General features: G+C 34.4%; 2 protein-coding genes across 3 annotated transcripts in view; both read left to right on the forward strand.

The window, feature by feature from the left end:
- Positions 1–10,661, forward strand: part of LOC134843753 (uncharacterized) — an 11,368-nt gene extending 707 nt beyond the window's left edge. The window contains exons 1-5 of one of the 2 annotated variants that reach the window (XM_063860014.1): positions 8,467–8,602; positions 8,889–8,997; positions 9,391–9,513; positions 9,863–10,037; positions 10,267–10,661. In XM_063860014.1, coding sequence (XP_063716084.1) covers positions 8,548–8,602; positions 8,889–8,997; positions 9,391–9,513; positions 9,863–10,037; positions 10,267–10,458 — 654 coding nt within the window. In that variant the 5' untranslated portion in view covers positions 8,467–8,547 and the 3' untranslated portion in view covers positions 10,459–10,661. Of the gene's footprint in view, positions 1–8,466; positions 8,603–8,888; positions 8,998–9,390; positions 9,514–9,862; positions 10,038–10,266 lie in introns of those variants that run through there. The other variant, XM_063860013.1, reaches the window with a different exon arrangement.
- LOC134843754 (uncharacterized) lies at positions 1,108–2,236 on the forward strand (the record flags this gene model as incomplete). Its single annotated transcript, XM_063860015.1, is given in 3 exon segments — positions 1,108–1,230; positions 1,489–1,663; positions 1,887–2,236. Coding segments are annotated over 3 exon segments (471 nt in total). The 3' UTR covers positions 2,079–2,236.
- Positions 10,662–15,558: the final 4,897 nt, after the last annotated feature.

Raw genomic sequence — 15,558 nt, forward strand, 5'->3', positions numbered from 1 at the left:
TTATTAGCAAAAACTTATGGCTTTGAAAAGGACAAAAATTGGCATACAACTTGATAATAATCCTCAGTACACTATCATTGAGCAGTCAAGGGACGTAGAATGTTTTAATTTCAACAAAAAAATGTGACAATTTCAACTAATTTTCTCTGCATTTATTTAAGATATTGGGTTCAAATTTGACACATGCCAGATGAAACTACTCGAAGGGAACTAGTTGGGTCAAAGTTTGAAAAACTTTGTTTTCGAAATGTATATTAACCAGTATTTCTACACTAGTTTCAAAGACTTTCTTGCTGTGGAAATAACTTTTTTGAACAGCACAAAGAAAATCGAATGTACGGGGCTCAACTTGGTTTTTTGGGAGGCTGTTAAGCTTGTCTTACTCTTTGTTCCGTGCAAAAAGCGACAGATAAGAGAATTGATACAATTACTTGGTCCGACATTAAAAACCGTTTTAACAGTTTTGACGATAGAGACACAATAAGTCTTAGAAAATGTTTGCTGCTTAAGAAATATCAAGGCATTGATCGGAACGGCCGTATTCCTAGATCATATCAATTGTTTTGGCCTCATTTGGTCGGTCATCAGGGCAAAATTACTTCTAGGTATTTTGCCGATTGTTGGACCTGATACTAGTTTAGGCCAAAATAAGGCCAAATCAAAAGAACCAAGAAATTTTTGATTTTTTGTCAGCAAAATTTCGATGGCAAAGATAGCAGCTTCCCCAAAAATCAATTTGAGCCCCAAGGCTCGAGTTTCTTGTGCTGTTTGCAAGAATGCTTCCACAGCAAGTACACTTCTGAAAGTAGTTATGATATGCTCACAGTTTTACGCCCTCAAAACAAAGTTTCTCTCAATCTCTTTTTTTGTTTTTTGATCCATTGATCCACTGGTCAAACTAACTTTTTTCAAATTTTGTTATCTAGCATGCGTCTAAATTCAAGCCAATATCTTAAATAAAAGCACAGAAAGATGTCAAAGTTTACATAAAGTTTCATTCATTTGCTCGTTGAAACCCACAATTCGCAATGTTATGTCCCGTGACTGTAGCAGCACCTTGGAATTTTTCATGGGATCTGCATTTATTTAAAAGCACACTAATCATAGGTACGACTGGCCGAGTAAAATGGCTCGAGTGGATCTTGTGAGTTCTGAATGGGACCCCTACTGCAGACCAGAGTACAATGCCAGCACTACCCCTTGTGCACACATCTACAGCGATGACAACATGTAAGAGCTTGAATTAAAACTATCGCACGCATTTTCGCTGAAATTCCGTTACTTTAGTGTCAGTTAGCTGAAAACCATGCATTTTTGATAAAAACCATGCATTTTGCAATTTTTTAAAGCATATTCAAAAAACAAATACCCCCAAAAGTTGTTCATGAAAATAAATTTTTTCATTTGTTCTGACCTTGAATTAGAGTGGTGGCAGCTCGATGAAGATTCTTTTGTATGCAATGATATGATAATTTATTTTCGTTTCAGGTTTCTCTACTTCCCAAATATGTTCAGCTGTTGCTTCTGCTGCGAGCAGAAGAAGTCTGATTGGGGTCTCCAGGCGCCAGACTGGCTGGAGGGTGCCAAGTACGATGGCTCCTACATCATCCCTGTCTTCAACGGATCCTACTCCTACCTCAGTGCATACAAGTGGGAAGTCAAGGTGAGCCCACTATCTGTATTAGAGGCCATTTAATAATAGTTCAGGTGAAGAAACAATTTAATTAATTTATCACATTGTCCAAGATAATGTCTGGTGCCTTGAAAAAACCGCGGCATTGCGTGGCTCCAAAACCACATGAGATTTGCTGAATATTGATTTGCTGATTGTGAATTTGCGTGGATTGTCAATTTTTTTTGTTGTTGCCATTTTACGAATTTTTCAGAAATACAGCTACTATGAGCTTGAGGCAGAAGTGCCTGTGGATCGGAACATGGTCAGCTGGCAGCAGGTATCCAGCGGGGCTGCTAGATTCTTTGACAACAACCGACACTTCACTGTCGACTCCGACCTAATGCAGCTGCCTATTCTTTGCTCCGTTGATCTCAAGTGTGCATCAGATCTGTGCTCAGACTAAAGGCGCGATGATATGCAAAGCGAACTACTTGTAACTGATAAATATTTCTAAAACTGACTCTAAGACTTTCTGCTATTTCTATGATTTTACTGTGGGAGTTTATTCAGGACAGAGATTGTCAACTTTCTAATAGTTAGAATTATAACAAATTGCATTAACCGTTGAATAAGTTCCATTCGCCAAAAGATGCATCGACAACCCAACCACCATGGTCTAGGATCTCTGCCTAACAGCAACTTCGCGCAATGAGCATAGCAGCTTCTGTTTTAGTTTTTCCCTTTTTGCATATATGGCTTTGACTGAGATGCACTTGGTTTCAATTGAATAAACATTTGATTCAGTAAAAATGTTCTAGAACTTTTAGAAGCCAATTTGTCATAATTACTTTCCAATTTTTGTGTTTTTAAAACGTTAAATAAGCAAATGGTATCGAAAATTAGTTTTTATCTGGCACCCTCTTTCCCTGACCTTCAGGTGCTTCTTTTTTTAAAATGTATCCCTATTTTTATTACTGTTCCGTTTTTCAAAGAAGGAAACGGAATACTTACGCATTTTTTTTCGTTTGCACCTATTTCGGCTACCAAAATAATAGATTTCAATGAAGTATTTTGATGACCAAAAAACGACAATGGCTCCAGCAGATCAAAAGTCCAAAGCCTTTTTTGGTAAATTTATGGTTTATAATATTAACTTATTGACTATGTTCTTGACTAGTTTATGGGCACTTTTATGAGATAATATTCTAAGAAGAACACGTAAAGGCGGATTGTTTGAGCACTGTTTGAGCACAATTATCCCGTGCTGAAAGTCATTCCATATTATTTCGAGTCAAGTTAATTCTTCATGTTTATTCCATACATGAAACAAATTGGGGGTTAATTTCATTGGTAAAAGAGTAATGCGCACAATCTTTCAGCCAATGCTTGTCATTTAAACTAACACCGACTGATTTTCAAAGTTATTTGTCTCAATTTTTTTTAAATTTTGATTGGCTTCAAATTTTCCGGGTTTCAGTAATTTTGGCATAAGAGATTCCCCACTCACATTTAGAGTTCCTACTAGATTATTTTGACTGTTGGCTAGCAAAAAAAAAATCTTTTTTTTTCTCACCAAAAACAAAATAAAAAACTTTTTGGAGATGCTGTTCGAGAGTGCAGCCAGAATTTTTTGTATTTTTGCCGTTTTTTTTGGCAAGCATCTGAGACAATTCTGAATTGGTTAATGGGCTTTTGGAATAGGCAACAAAAATTTTTAAAAAAATTAAAAATCACTCAGCAATGAAATTGGAAAACTTCTCTGCTATTTATCCCGAATGAAAATTACTTTGAGAAGACATCAGACCAGTTTAACTTGACATTGAAACGTTTTTCAATTTTTTTTGAAGTCCAAAGTGTGACTTCAAAAAAATTGACTATGTTCTTGACATAGCCAATATGAGCAACCATACCTTACCTAGCTCGTAGATTCTTTCTCCTAAATAGTTTTTTACATAAGATTAACAAATCCAAGAAAACTGAAAAAACTTTGTATTTTCAACAAATAAATTTTTTTTAAAATTTGCTTTACAATACACTTCTGATTCAACAAAGATATCCGGACAAAACTATCGAAAGTTAATTTTTTTTTGTTCTTTTTGTTTTCAGTCAGAAAATGTTAGTCACAAAAGTAAACAACGGTTTCTTCGGAAGTATTTTTGTTTTCAGTCAGAAAATGTTGGTCACAAAAATAAATAACTACGGTGATATTTTAGCTTTAAAAAAGGTCCTTGTGGTCCTTTTTGGGCACTCACGATGTACACTAATGGCACTGGATGACTCGTTGAACAAAACAAAATATACCAGAATGAGTTTTATATGCGTGCCCATTTTTCAGGTCAAAATTAGTTCCAAAATTATCAAAAAGTTGAACCGTTATCTTTTTGGTTTCGTTCTAAGCAATTTTTGTACCCCTTGCTTTCGTCAATTTGAGACAACGCGTTGAATGAGTCCCCTTTTCGGTGATATATTACAATAGGTGGCATTAGTCTGTCGTTACAAAAGAAAAACTGCTCCCAGCGGGATTAACCCATACTTCTGGGCCTTGAGTCAAGTATGTTATCCGCTATACCAAACCAACTGAAAAGAAGTTAGATGGCAGAATTTATTAACCAGCGCATAACTATTCAGCTCAAAATATGAATAGAAAGCAAACAGTTAAGATACATTGTTTTCTTGGCCTGTCGATGTTTTTTGTATGAACGCCGGTGATCGGATCCTTGAAATTTTAGCCGTGATCAACAGATTCTTGAAGAAAAACTACTGGTCTCGGTCTACATAAAGGAATGTAAGCTGACAAACCATCTGACCAAATTTTTGTTCCAGGCAAAATTCTTCGGTAGATTACCTCTGACAAAGTTCAACCCCTTGAAATTCAGCCCCTGTCCTCAACAAAATACAAAAAACCGATTTTTCTCCGGGTCGCATCCGCCGAAAATCCATTTCTCTTTGATCATTCGACCACGGTTGTATTTTCTCTTGGCTACCACAGATTCGTCTATTTGAATAATTTTTCCAGGTCCCCCAAATCTGTAATCACAATTTTCTGAGTTTTGAAGGACCCAAGAACAGGTGTTTCAAAATAAAGCATAAAAGTCTACTGCCGTTTTGGAACTAACTTCAAGTAGAGTGGCAACTTGGCAGACTGGCGTTTTTACGGCAAAGAAAAAGAGCACAGTTACAATAACTCGAATAGATAATTTCGAATTTTTGACAATTGAATTTTTTCTCAAGGATAAAAGTTTCCGACCACGGCTGTTAGTGCACCGCCAAGCATTCTTATTTATAATTTTCTTGCTCTCATAACACAAATTCAAAATTCAAAATAAAGCCATAAGGAGTGTCAAAAAATGTTTTAGAAAAAATTAATTATATTTAAAATAAGCTCAACGAAGTAGAACTTGCTGCAAAAGAGTCTCCTGAAAAATTCTGTGTCGTTTGGTGGTGCTAAAATTAAAATGCAGACCTCATAGAATAAGTTGGGTTTTCTAAAAAATAATTTAGAGGGCAGTTCTATACCGCGCACGATTGACTTTTTCACTAAAAAATTGACAAGTTTTCATCGGTTAGACGCAATGCCAAAGTTTTTGAATGGAGTTATCACAAGTAGTTGCACATTATAGAGTTATGAGAAAAATTCAATGTCCTAAAAAAATGCGAGCCTATATGATTTCATAATTGATAATGACTTAAATACGGTACAAAATAATGCATCAGATATAAAATGTCGGAAACAAATCTGAAAAATGGAAAACTTCTGATCACTTTTTCTCGACACCGAGAGGTTGCTTTTTGAATTCAAGTTCTTTATAGTAAAGCTTCAACATTTGATCTCAGTTTACCACCATCATCTTTTAAGGTAAACAAATTGGGCAGAAAGAAAATACATTACTCCGTAGGTGCTTGCCATATTGGTTGCTCTCGTTACATATGGGATCGCTCAGATACAACAATTCGATAGTTTAATTCAATTTTAGTGGCCTGAGAACAAAACTTGATTAGCTTTGACGGTCTGCATTTTTTGTTGTTTTTGTTCCGACCATTTTGTATTCGGATGAGTTTTAGTTTTTTTTTGGTTATTTTCTCTTTGTTTTCCACGCAAAATCAGGTCCACTAAAATGTCATTGAAATGGCTTGAGTTTTATATCATAAACCCTTTCAATCGTGATTCAAACGAAATTGCTATTTTTAAAAAAAAACATTTTGGTCTAAGTTCGAGCGAATTATTTATTTAAGCTCATGAAGCCGTGAAAATTTAGTTTTACCTGAGTGAATATAATTCTGTAATTTTTTAGCGTCAACTTGGGAATCAAAAATTTCAAAAATTCAAAGAATTTTGAAAACTTCAAAAATTTCTGCTACGATTTTTTTTTTCGTTTTTCTAGTTATATTTCTGCAAATTTTTTTCCAATTTAATTTAATTTATTCTGACTGTCGAATATGCCTAAGTTCTATTATTTGTTCAGTTCATTTTATCACACCACGCAGAAAACAACTACACTAACTTGAAAAAAAAATCTTTTTTTTTTGTGTGTATTGTTTTCCAAGACTATGGTCGGAAGATTCTGTGCTACTTGCGGAGTGAACGGCTATTTTTGTATACGATTTGAACTTAGTCAATTTCAGTTAAACTTAGACGCCCTCCTCCCACCTCCCAGGTATTCAACCCCTGACTACCCAAAGGGTCTCCCTTTGGTACCATTTTTGGAGCTTTATCTTTGGCTGGCGGATCTTCTTTTGTCAAAATTTTCCAAAAACTGCCTAAAAACGCTTTTTTGCATGTTTTTTTTCTAAATCTTGCCTGCGTCGCAAAACATTTTGCCAAAATTGGGTCTTTACAGTGATTTGTGAAAGCTCGGAAAAATAAATTAGTTAACTTTTTTTCGAATAAAATGTCGGAAAAAGTTTCCTTTTTTTCGAAAATTGAAAATCTGCCCACTTCTCCTCGAGGATATCCTAGATCCACACCAAGTAATGTCCGCTAATAGAACTTTTTTGTTGCAAAATTTTATGCACCGCAGCTAAATATTTGAATAAAAGGACCAAAATCCAGTTTATGCATGTTTTGGAAAATTTTGAAAATATTAATATGGGTTAGTCAGTCTATATTTCAGTAAATTCGACAGTGATTTGCAAATAAATGAGTTGCGCCAGGTATTTTTGTTTATGTAGAAAACATCGTGCAAAAACTAATGCAAAGTAGTACAAAGGGAACCTTTAGGGTGGCCAGGATTCGACCCCTGATGGTAGAGGTCCGCAAAAAGGTTTCACGGAATCGATTTTAATGGATTTTCATGGTCTTTCTCCATAAAAATCAAAACATAATTGATAATAATGGATTAAAAAGCACCCGCATCCAGAATCAAGCGTTAATAATTGATAATAATATGACTTTAGTACCAGTCTTACAAAAATTTAGAAAAAAATTGATTTTATTCAATTAAGAATCGATTATAATCTCTCTTTTTTTAAAACTCAAATATAATCCCTTATAAAACATTATATTCTATTTTAATCGATTAGTTCAATCCGAATTTGCTTTGTTTTGCAGAAAAAATTCATTATAAATTGTTTATAGTCCTTTTTTTGCACATTTTGTCTTTGACCTTCTACCTGAACTGCTTACATTTTATGCTTTCCGTATATGTTGGTTTATGAGAAAAATGGGAAAAATAGTTTTAGCAGTTTTCAAATCATTTCAAATTTATAAAGTTTTTTTTTCAATTTTTCTTGGTTATAGTTGTTTCACGATGCTTATTTTTTTAGTTTTCTTGACCACCAAAATATCAGCACACTGCTTTAATTTCATGATTTTTTTAGAAGATTATTATATTTTGCCTACCGCGTGACTTTTCAACTAATATTAGGGATTTCGATGAAACTTTTGTTGCGTGGTAAAACTTTGTGACAATAAATATCATTTTTAGAGATCTTTGACAATAAAAGGTTATAGTCTATTGTAATAGATTAAAAGAGATTATAAGAGATTCTAAGATATTATAAGAGATTATAAGAGATTTTCGGAAAAATTATAATCACTTATAATTGGTTATTATTTATTATCATGTCACGAAAAAGGTTATCATAATAATGGATTATAAATCGTTCAAACATCTAAATTTGGCGCTTATAATTAATTATATTTTTGATAAAAGTACAATTATCATTGTAATATAATTGATTTCTATTGTATTTTTTTTATATTCGCCCGCACTCAGTAAAAAGGGAATTTTTACTGAGTGCGGGCGAATATAAAATAAATACAGTAGAAATCAATTTACCCATTATAATTGATTATAATGGATTATAATAGATTATATTGGATTCTAAAAGAGTTTTATGAGTAGATTTTTTTTCACTACAAATAGTGGATTATAATGGATTGTAATCGATTGCGTGGTTCCACAGTGTAATTATAATCAATTATAGTGCCAACATTTTGAACACTAAAATCGGTTTTTATCCATGGAACCTCACTGCGGGAGGGGGAGGGGGGTTACCCTTTTTCTGAATCTTCTCCTCTAGCTAAGGCTTTGCAAGAATTTTGCACACTTCATAAAAAACTGATATTTGCAATTGTTTGTACTCTGTCCGAAGATTGAATGGTTCGATCGATCAGGAATTTGAACTAGTTTTTAAGGTCATAATCGCAAAGCTATGATATGAGTTATTTCAATCCTACGAGCAAAATGAATGCGATTCATATTGGCGATTAATCATTGTCAATATTGTTTTCGGGGTGTTTTATTAGGTAAATTTAGTTTTTAATTCCAGGGTCAAAAGATAAAAAGAGAATTTTGGGTTCATCTAATGTTTACTCTTGCTTGTTTAACTGATAACGGTCAAGAAATTATACATGTATGCTTATGATAATGATATCTTATAAGTTGAAACTGCAGCAACTCATTTTAAATCCTAATCACATTTAGAACAGAATGAATCGACTTTCTTTTTGCTTTTTTGCAGTAACAGCAGCTGGCTTCTGCTCTGGTAAGATTTAAATAAAACTGGCAATCAATTAATTTCAACCCTAAAAACAACTTAACGAAATAAATATAAGTCTGAAAGGCTGTCCCTTCAGAAATAGCATCACTTCAAATAGCGAATGGCGTGCTCGACCTCAAAATCAGTCGGTCAACAGTTAACAGTAGCTTTAACAGTTGGAAATGGAGTGATTCTAATGAACTAGTTATAGTGTACTTCAGTTAGATGTTAGATCGTTTCTTCTATTCAAAATGACTCATTGTTTCCGCTTCAGTTTTCCTCGTTGATATAGTGTATGGGGATGAACCCGCTCAGCCTGTGTGGCCTGAGACATTCACTCAGAACTTCACTGACATCTCCTACTGGCCCAGTGGCTCATACAACACCAGGGGCACATACAGGTGACATACTAAATACTAACCCCCCCCTCCCCCAACATACACACCTGAACAAATATAGTACTAAACGAAACAAAACTTCATGCAACAAAACATCAATCAAACCTCACAAATGCTTTACGGTGATTGAACCTTCGTTTCTGATGCACATGATTATTTTCAGATTGGTGTGTTTTTTGCGATATTTGACAACGGCTGTTATTGGGGTATCGAATGAATAACTAAACTTAGACATGGATCACACTACAGCAAAATTGAACTTTGCGGTTTAAAAAATTACAATTCATAATATTACAATAAAAAAGGTCAATATTACTTTGGCTTAAAAGTTTGCCATAAACCATTGTGACAGCCCTTTGAAAGTTCGATGTAATCTGCAGATATGTGCATGTTTAGATACGACTGGCCAAATAAGATGGCTCGAGTGGATCTTGTGAGTTCGGAGTGGGACCCCTACTGCAGGCCAGAGTACAATGCCAGCGCCACCCCTTGTGCACACATGTACAGTGACGACAAAATGTGAGAACTGCACTCTGTACATCTAGAATTCCGCTCAAACCTAACTTCGATAAAGTTAATGATGATGTTTGTTTTAGTTAGCAGAACATCCTCACTTTTAGCGAACTACTTAAGGTTTTACTTTGATGTTTGAGTATATTACAAAAAAGCACAGGCATCTTTTTTGAGTTCTATTCCTTCTATGTTGAAACTATGCCTTTTTACATTTTTGCTGTCAATTTGAAAATTAACTACACCACATGTTGTTCACAAAATAAATATTTTATGTTTATCTGGCCTCCAACTTGATGTGATGGCAGTTCGACGAATTTGCTCTTGTATACAATCGTAATATTTGCTGTCGTTCCAGGTTCCTCTACTTCCCGGACATGATGAGCTGTTGCTACTGTTGCGAGCAGAAGAACTCTGATTGGGGTCTCCAGGCACCAGACTGGCTGGAGAGTGCCAAGTACGATGGCTCCTACATCATCCCTGTCTTCAACGGATCCTACTCCTACCTCAGTGCATACAAGTGGGAAGTCAAGGTGAGCCCATTATCTGTATTAGAGGCCATTTAATAATAGTTCAGGTGAAGAAACAATTTAATTAATTTATCACATTTTCCAAGATAAAGTCTGGTGCCTTGAAAAAACCGCGGCATTGCGTGGCTCCAAAACCACATGAGATTTGCTGAATATTGATTTGCTGATGGTGAATTTGCGTGGATTGTCATTTTTTTTGTATGTTTTTGTTGCCATTTTACGAACTTTTCAGAAATACAGCTACTATGAGCTTGAGGCAGAAGTACCTGTGGATCGGAACATGATCAGCTGGCAGCAGGTATCCAGCGGGGCTGCAAGATTCTTCGACAACAACCGACACCTCACTGTCGACTCCGAGATGACCCAGCTGCCCAGTCTCTGCTCCGTTGATGTCAAGTGTGCATCTGATCTGTGCTCAGACTAAGGGCGCGATGATATGCAAAGCGAACTACTCGTAACTGATAGATTAGATATTTCCAGAAACGACTCATGAGACTGCAGTAGTTTTTAATGATTATATTGAGGAGGGCTATTCACGACTGAGATTAATTATTTGACTAATATCTAGTAGTACAAAAGCTTTGAATGATTTATAGCAATTGAATACTGTAATCTCAAAACTAAAATAGATGATTAAAAGCAAATTGGAATAGTTTTTCAGCAGGTTTCATTCGTCAAGACTCGAACTATAATATAAAATAAAATAATAAGATAAATATATTATGATATGATAAAAAATGATTTCTGCGATTCTTAAAGAATCTCTGAAAGGCTTAAAAGCCTAAAAAGTTTTAATGATTTCCCAACATTCTAGACTGAGTTACTGTAATGAGCGAAGCTCGTTTGTGTATTTTTGTGGATCCCTGAGTGACCGTTTTATCATTATTCTAAGTGCCTCGATACGTGCGCGAGCTGACAGATCGATAACAACCATGATCCAGGGTCTTTGCCTGATAGTGAAACAACTTTTACTCGATCAAATGGTCTTGGTTGACATGCATTTGATTTCTTAAAAAATGCCAGTCGAAAAAGTTTTTCAATGTTTTCTAACGTTTCAGTGCTGCTGCACATTTAAATGCGTTCATCCGATTGTATGCTGTGGGAATGAGTTTTTTGTACGAGGCCGACAAGATCGACTAAAAGTTCAGGCTATTAAAACTTTTTCAATTAAAAACTAAAAAATTCTCCATGTCAAGGAAAAATTATCAATTGATTTAAATGGCAATGATCCAGACAACAATCGAATTACTTTTGAGCCATTGTTTGTGTTCATTAACATTTTCTAGTATCCATGATTAGGATAGCTGGTTGTTCTATTAGTAGCAAAATGTTTTCCGACAAGTATAATTTGAGTTCAGAATTTCAAATAGAAAAAGTTTCAGAAATAGAATTGCAATAGAATTAATTATCAATTTTTTTAAATTTTGTTTTGGGAATCCAAACAGCAAATAGGGTGTTTGTGCGATAAGACACTTGCCAGTTGCCAAAACTTTCTTCTGAAAGAAAACCAATCCATGCCATAGTTTCTTTTTGTCTCTTTGTAACGATGATAATTTTGTCCAAAATAAAAATTGTTGTCCGATTTGACTGTTAATATGACTGTCAAAAATTTCCTTATCTCTAGCTTTTTTAAATCAATTTTCCACACCGCAGACAAAAACGACAAATTTTTGTATGTAGTTTTTTGATTGGCAAATATACAATTGTCATAAACTTTCTTTGGTCATTAATTTTGGACTGAATAAGAAAACATAGCATGCATAGCGAGCCAAGTCGGGATGGTCCGAGTGAATCTGGGTGAAAATTGTCTATTTGTAAATTGTCATCAAACCATGTAAAACAACCTGATCTGTTTTCTGAAGTATTGTGAATTTTGTTCTGATTTTTATAGAACAAATAGTTTTTGAAGATTCTACTGCTGTTAAATTTCTTTAAATAAGAATTAACCGATTGAGTTAGAATATAACTACCCGGGTTGACCAAAACTTCTTATCATACAATTTCCATATATGAGAAACTTCTTGTCATACAATTTCATACAATTCCATACGTACAGAAAAGTGTATGAAAACTCTATGATAAGCATTTTTCCATATATGAAAATTGTATGATAGGTGTTTTCCCATAAACCAAAAATTTTGATTTTTTCTTTCTAAATTTAGTTTCTGAAAAATTTTCGGTAGTGTTTGCAACCGAACACTAGTGACACTGACCTTGGTTACTCAAAGCACCGAAGGTTGGACGGTCTTGCATTTACAATGCATAGAAAACGACCAAAGTTGGTCTGTCTTTCACAATTGATATAACAAAAGTAACAAACTTTTGTTTTTTGGCAAAATTTTTAAATGATGCTTATTTTAAATTTTAGAATTTTCAAATTATCAGACACTGATCAAGGCATACATTAACACCCCATACAAAAGAAATAGAAATTTTCAGCGTTTTTGAAAAAAAATTTAAGTGAAAATAAAATAAAAACCAATTTTATCGCATCCAGGACTACGTTATGCACACAAAATATTAAGTTTTGCATGCAAAAAATTTTTTTCGAAAAATGTTTGTTTGCGTACGAAATTGGATTTGCGGTTGAAAAAAAACAAAAAAAATTTTGGGCCAAATTTTAAAAATTACTTGAAAAATTTTTTGTGGCTATCAAAAAAATGCCAGTCATACAATTTCCATATATGGGAATTGTATGATAAGCATTTTTTTCAAAAAGCCAAAACCTTAGTTGTTTATCACCAGACTGTTTTATAAGAATCAAACAGCCACAGAAATAAGTTTATACCAGTTTTCAATCATTTTTAGAAATTGTATGAAAATTGTATGACAAGCATTTTTCCACACACTTGATGTATGGAATTGTATGATAAGCATTTTCGGTGTATGGAGGTCAACCCGGGTAGGGAACACTATAATAGAAACTATAAAAATAATAAAATCATCTATAGAAATTGTTTAATCTAGGCTACTCAAAAACGATTTTCTTTTTTTTTCTGTTATCCGTCAGTTGAAACATTTGTTTCAAAAACTGTGAGGCAGGAAACAAAACAAGAAACCAGAAAAAACACCGCAAATGCGAGGACAATAAGAAGGATTCTGTCAAAAACACCAGCCAAAAATGTCCACTCATTTTGCTCAGACAACTCTTCCACACCTGAATAATCATAACAGTCTTCAAGAGTCCTCCCCATCAGCTTCTTCAGAAAAGATCATGATTGTTTCGTGGTTTTTCATATCGAATTGTTTTTTTTTTTCGTGAAAGGAGATGTCCCTTTCAGATTAACAACTTTGCTCCGAATGAGTCTTCTAAATGTGTGTTCATGTGTAGGTAAAGTTTATGAATATCAAATCTAACAACTAAAATTATCAAGATCATTAGTTTGTATTTTCGATATTCAGAAGAATTTCTTGGTAGGGTTAACCGGATGCTCTGCAAGTAGCACAACAAATTCTGACCACAGTTAACTCTGCATAAACACAATTTTTCTAAGTTTTTTTCCCAATTGTCTTCTTCATTTTTTGCTTTTCTTTGTGACTTTCTTTTGATGAAAGGCTAAACAGAAAAAATCACACCTTGATTAGCAATAACACTTCTGTTTGAGCAAGTTTAGTTTGAAATGAGTCAATACGTTTTTTTTTGGACATCAATTTTGTCGAAAGGGTCCAAAAATTGTCCTATCAACTTCATTCCAACCCAAACAATGACGACAAAAAGGTCAGGCAACTCAGTTGAAAAGGATTTAATATGTTTATACTTATTCCACTGTAGTATTGCAAATACTACACCAACTTATGGTTCAACTTAGTTTTCTAACAATTTAAATACCCTTCCGATTTAATCAATTATAGTAGTATGCATATAGTGCGTTAGGATCGGGGGGGGGGGGGGTTGTCATACATGGATGACCATTAGGTATAAATCATAATGGTCACCATGTATTAAATGATCAGCAATGGTCACCATGTAATAATCCTAATTGACACCATGTATAATTTTATACCTAATAGTCCTCATGTAAAACTTCGGTATATTATTGAGTATTCCCACTGAACGTTGTGGTTACATGTTTGGTGCGGGAAAGGATTTGCCAAATCTTCGTTCTGAAACCAGCTGGAGTGTTTAACTGCGCTATAGACTGTTTGCTCAATTCTTCTTAAAACTTTGATTCAAACTCAAATTACATACAAATACATACAAAAGTATGCTAAAGACACTATCGCTTAAATGAAATTGTTTATATCCCAGATTAATTGAGTTCCAAAGCTGAACAAAATCTCGCACTTAAATACACACTAAACACGGAATAGCGGTATGTCAAATTTTATGTACAGACAATTCTCATATTAAATAACTGAATTTTATTTACTATACAAAAGTTAATGTGGTGTTTTTTTGTGTTTTAATCTATTCGTCGATTTTTTGACCGTGGTTCTTCTACTTCAACTGCTTCATAATCGAATAACGAATCGTTGAAGAATGACGACTCGTCCTCATCGGAAGTATTGGCCTCCAGATCCGCGATATCCCCGCTATCAATATCACTGTCGTTGGTTTCTGCTGCCCGAATCAGACCGGGGTCTGGAGTTTGCCAACTGCTATTGACCTGGTCCATCAGTTTTCGAAGCGAGCGATGTGGTTGTGTGTTCTCAACAGCAAAACTATCCTCAGAGTATTCATCATCAATTTCCGGATGGTCCCAATCAACGTTTTGAGTGTTAGCGAATTCTTCAGACACCCCATCTAGGAAATCGTCACAATCCCACGACACTGGTTGTTGACGATCTTCAAAAAATGGCATCCATTTTTCCAAATCGTCATCGTCAGTTGGGTCAGAATTAACAGCGGCTGTGTTGTCATCACTATCATCAATGCCAATCACAGTTTGACCCATGATGTTTTTGTGACCGTAGGGAAGAGTCTGCTGACCATCATCGAGGATGTAGCGTTTGTCATCAAAAGCTGATAACGATGTTTTCGTCGAAGTCACTGTTTGCAGATTGTGTGACTCGGATGCGATTCGACTGTTTTCAGTTTTGAATAACGAGCCAGAGGTCAAGGTGTCTCGATATCGCTGATGACTCAACATCTTCTGAGCATCTTTGGATACACCTTTCACCGATAATTTTCTGCAGTCTAAAATTTTATTTATATGATTACTAATCAATTTTTTGATGATCACTAATGTGTGGTGGTAAAAAAACCAAATACGATGTTTTTTTTTAAGAGCTACACCATGTTAACTTGAAGGCCAGGTGCAACAAAAAAAAATACATGAAGGCCAGGTGTGACCTTAAAAATTAGTCATCATTAAAAAAAAAAAAACAATCAACCAACACAAAAAAAAAATCCCCGACAAAAAAATTTTTTAAAAAAAATTTTTTGCCGACAAAAAAATTTTTTAAAAAAAATTTTTCGCCCACAAAAAAAAAAAAAAAAAAAATCGCCCACAAAAAAAAACCAAAAATTTTCAAAAAAATTATTTTTTTTCGCCTAAAAAGTTTTTTCCAATTTTTTTTCAAA

Source organism: Symsagittifera roscoffensis, chromosome 4, assembly GCF_963678635.1.
Source record: "Symsagittifera roscoffensis chromosome 4, txSymRosc1.1, whole genome shotgun sequence".
Lineage (NCBI taxonomy): Eukaryota > Metazoa > Xenacoelomorpha > Acoela > Convolutidae > Symsagittifera > Symsagittifera roscoffensis.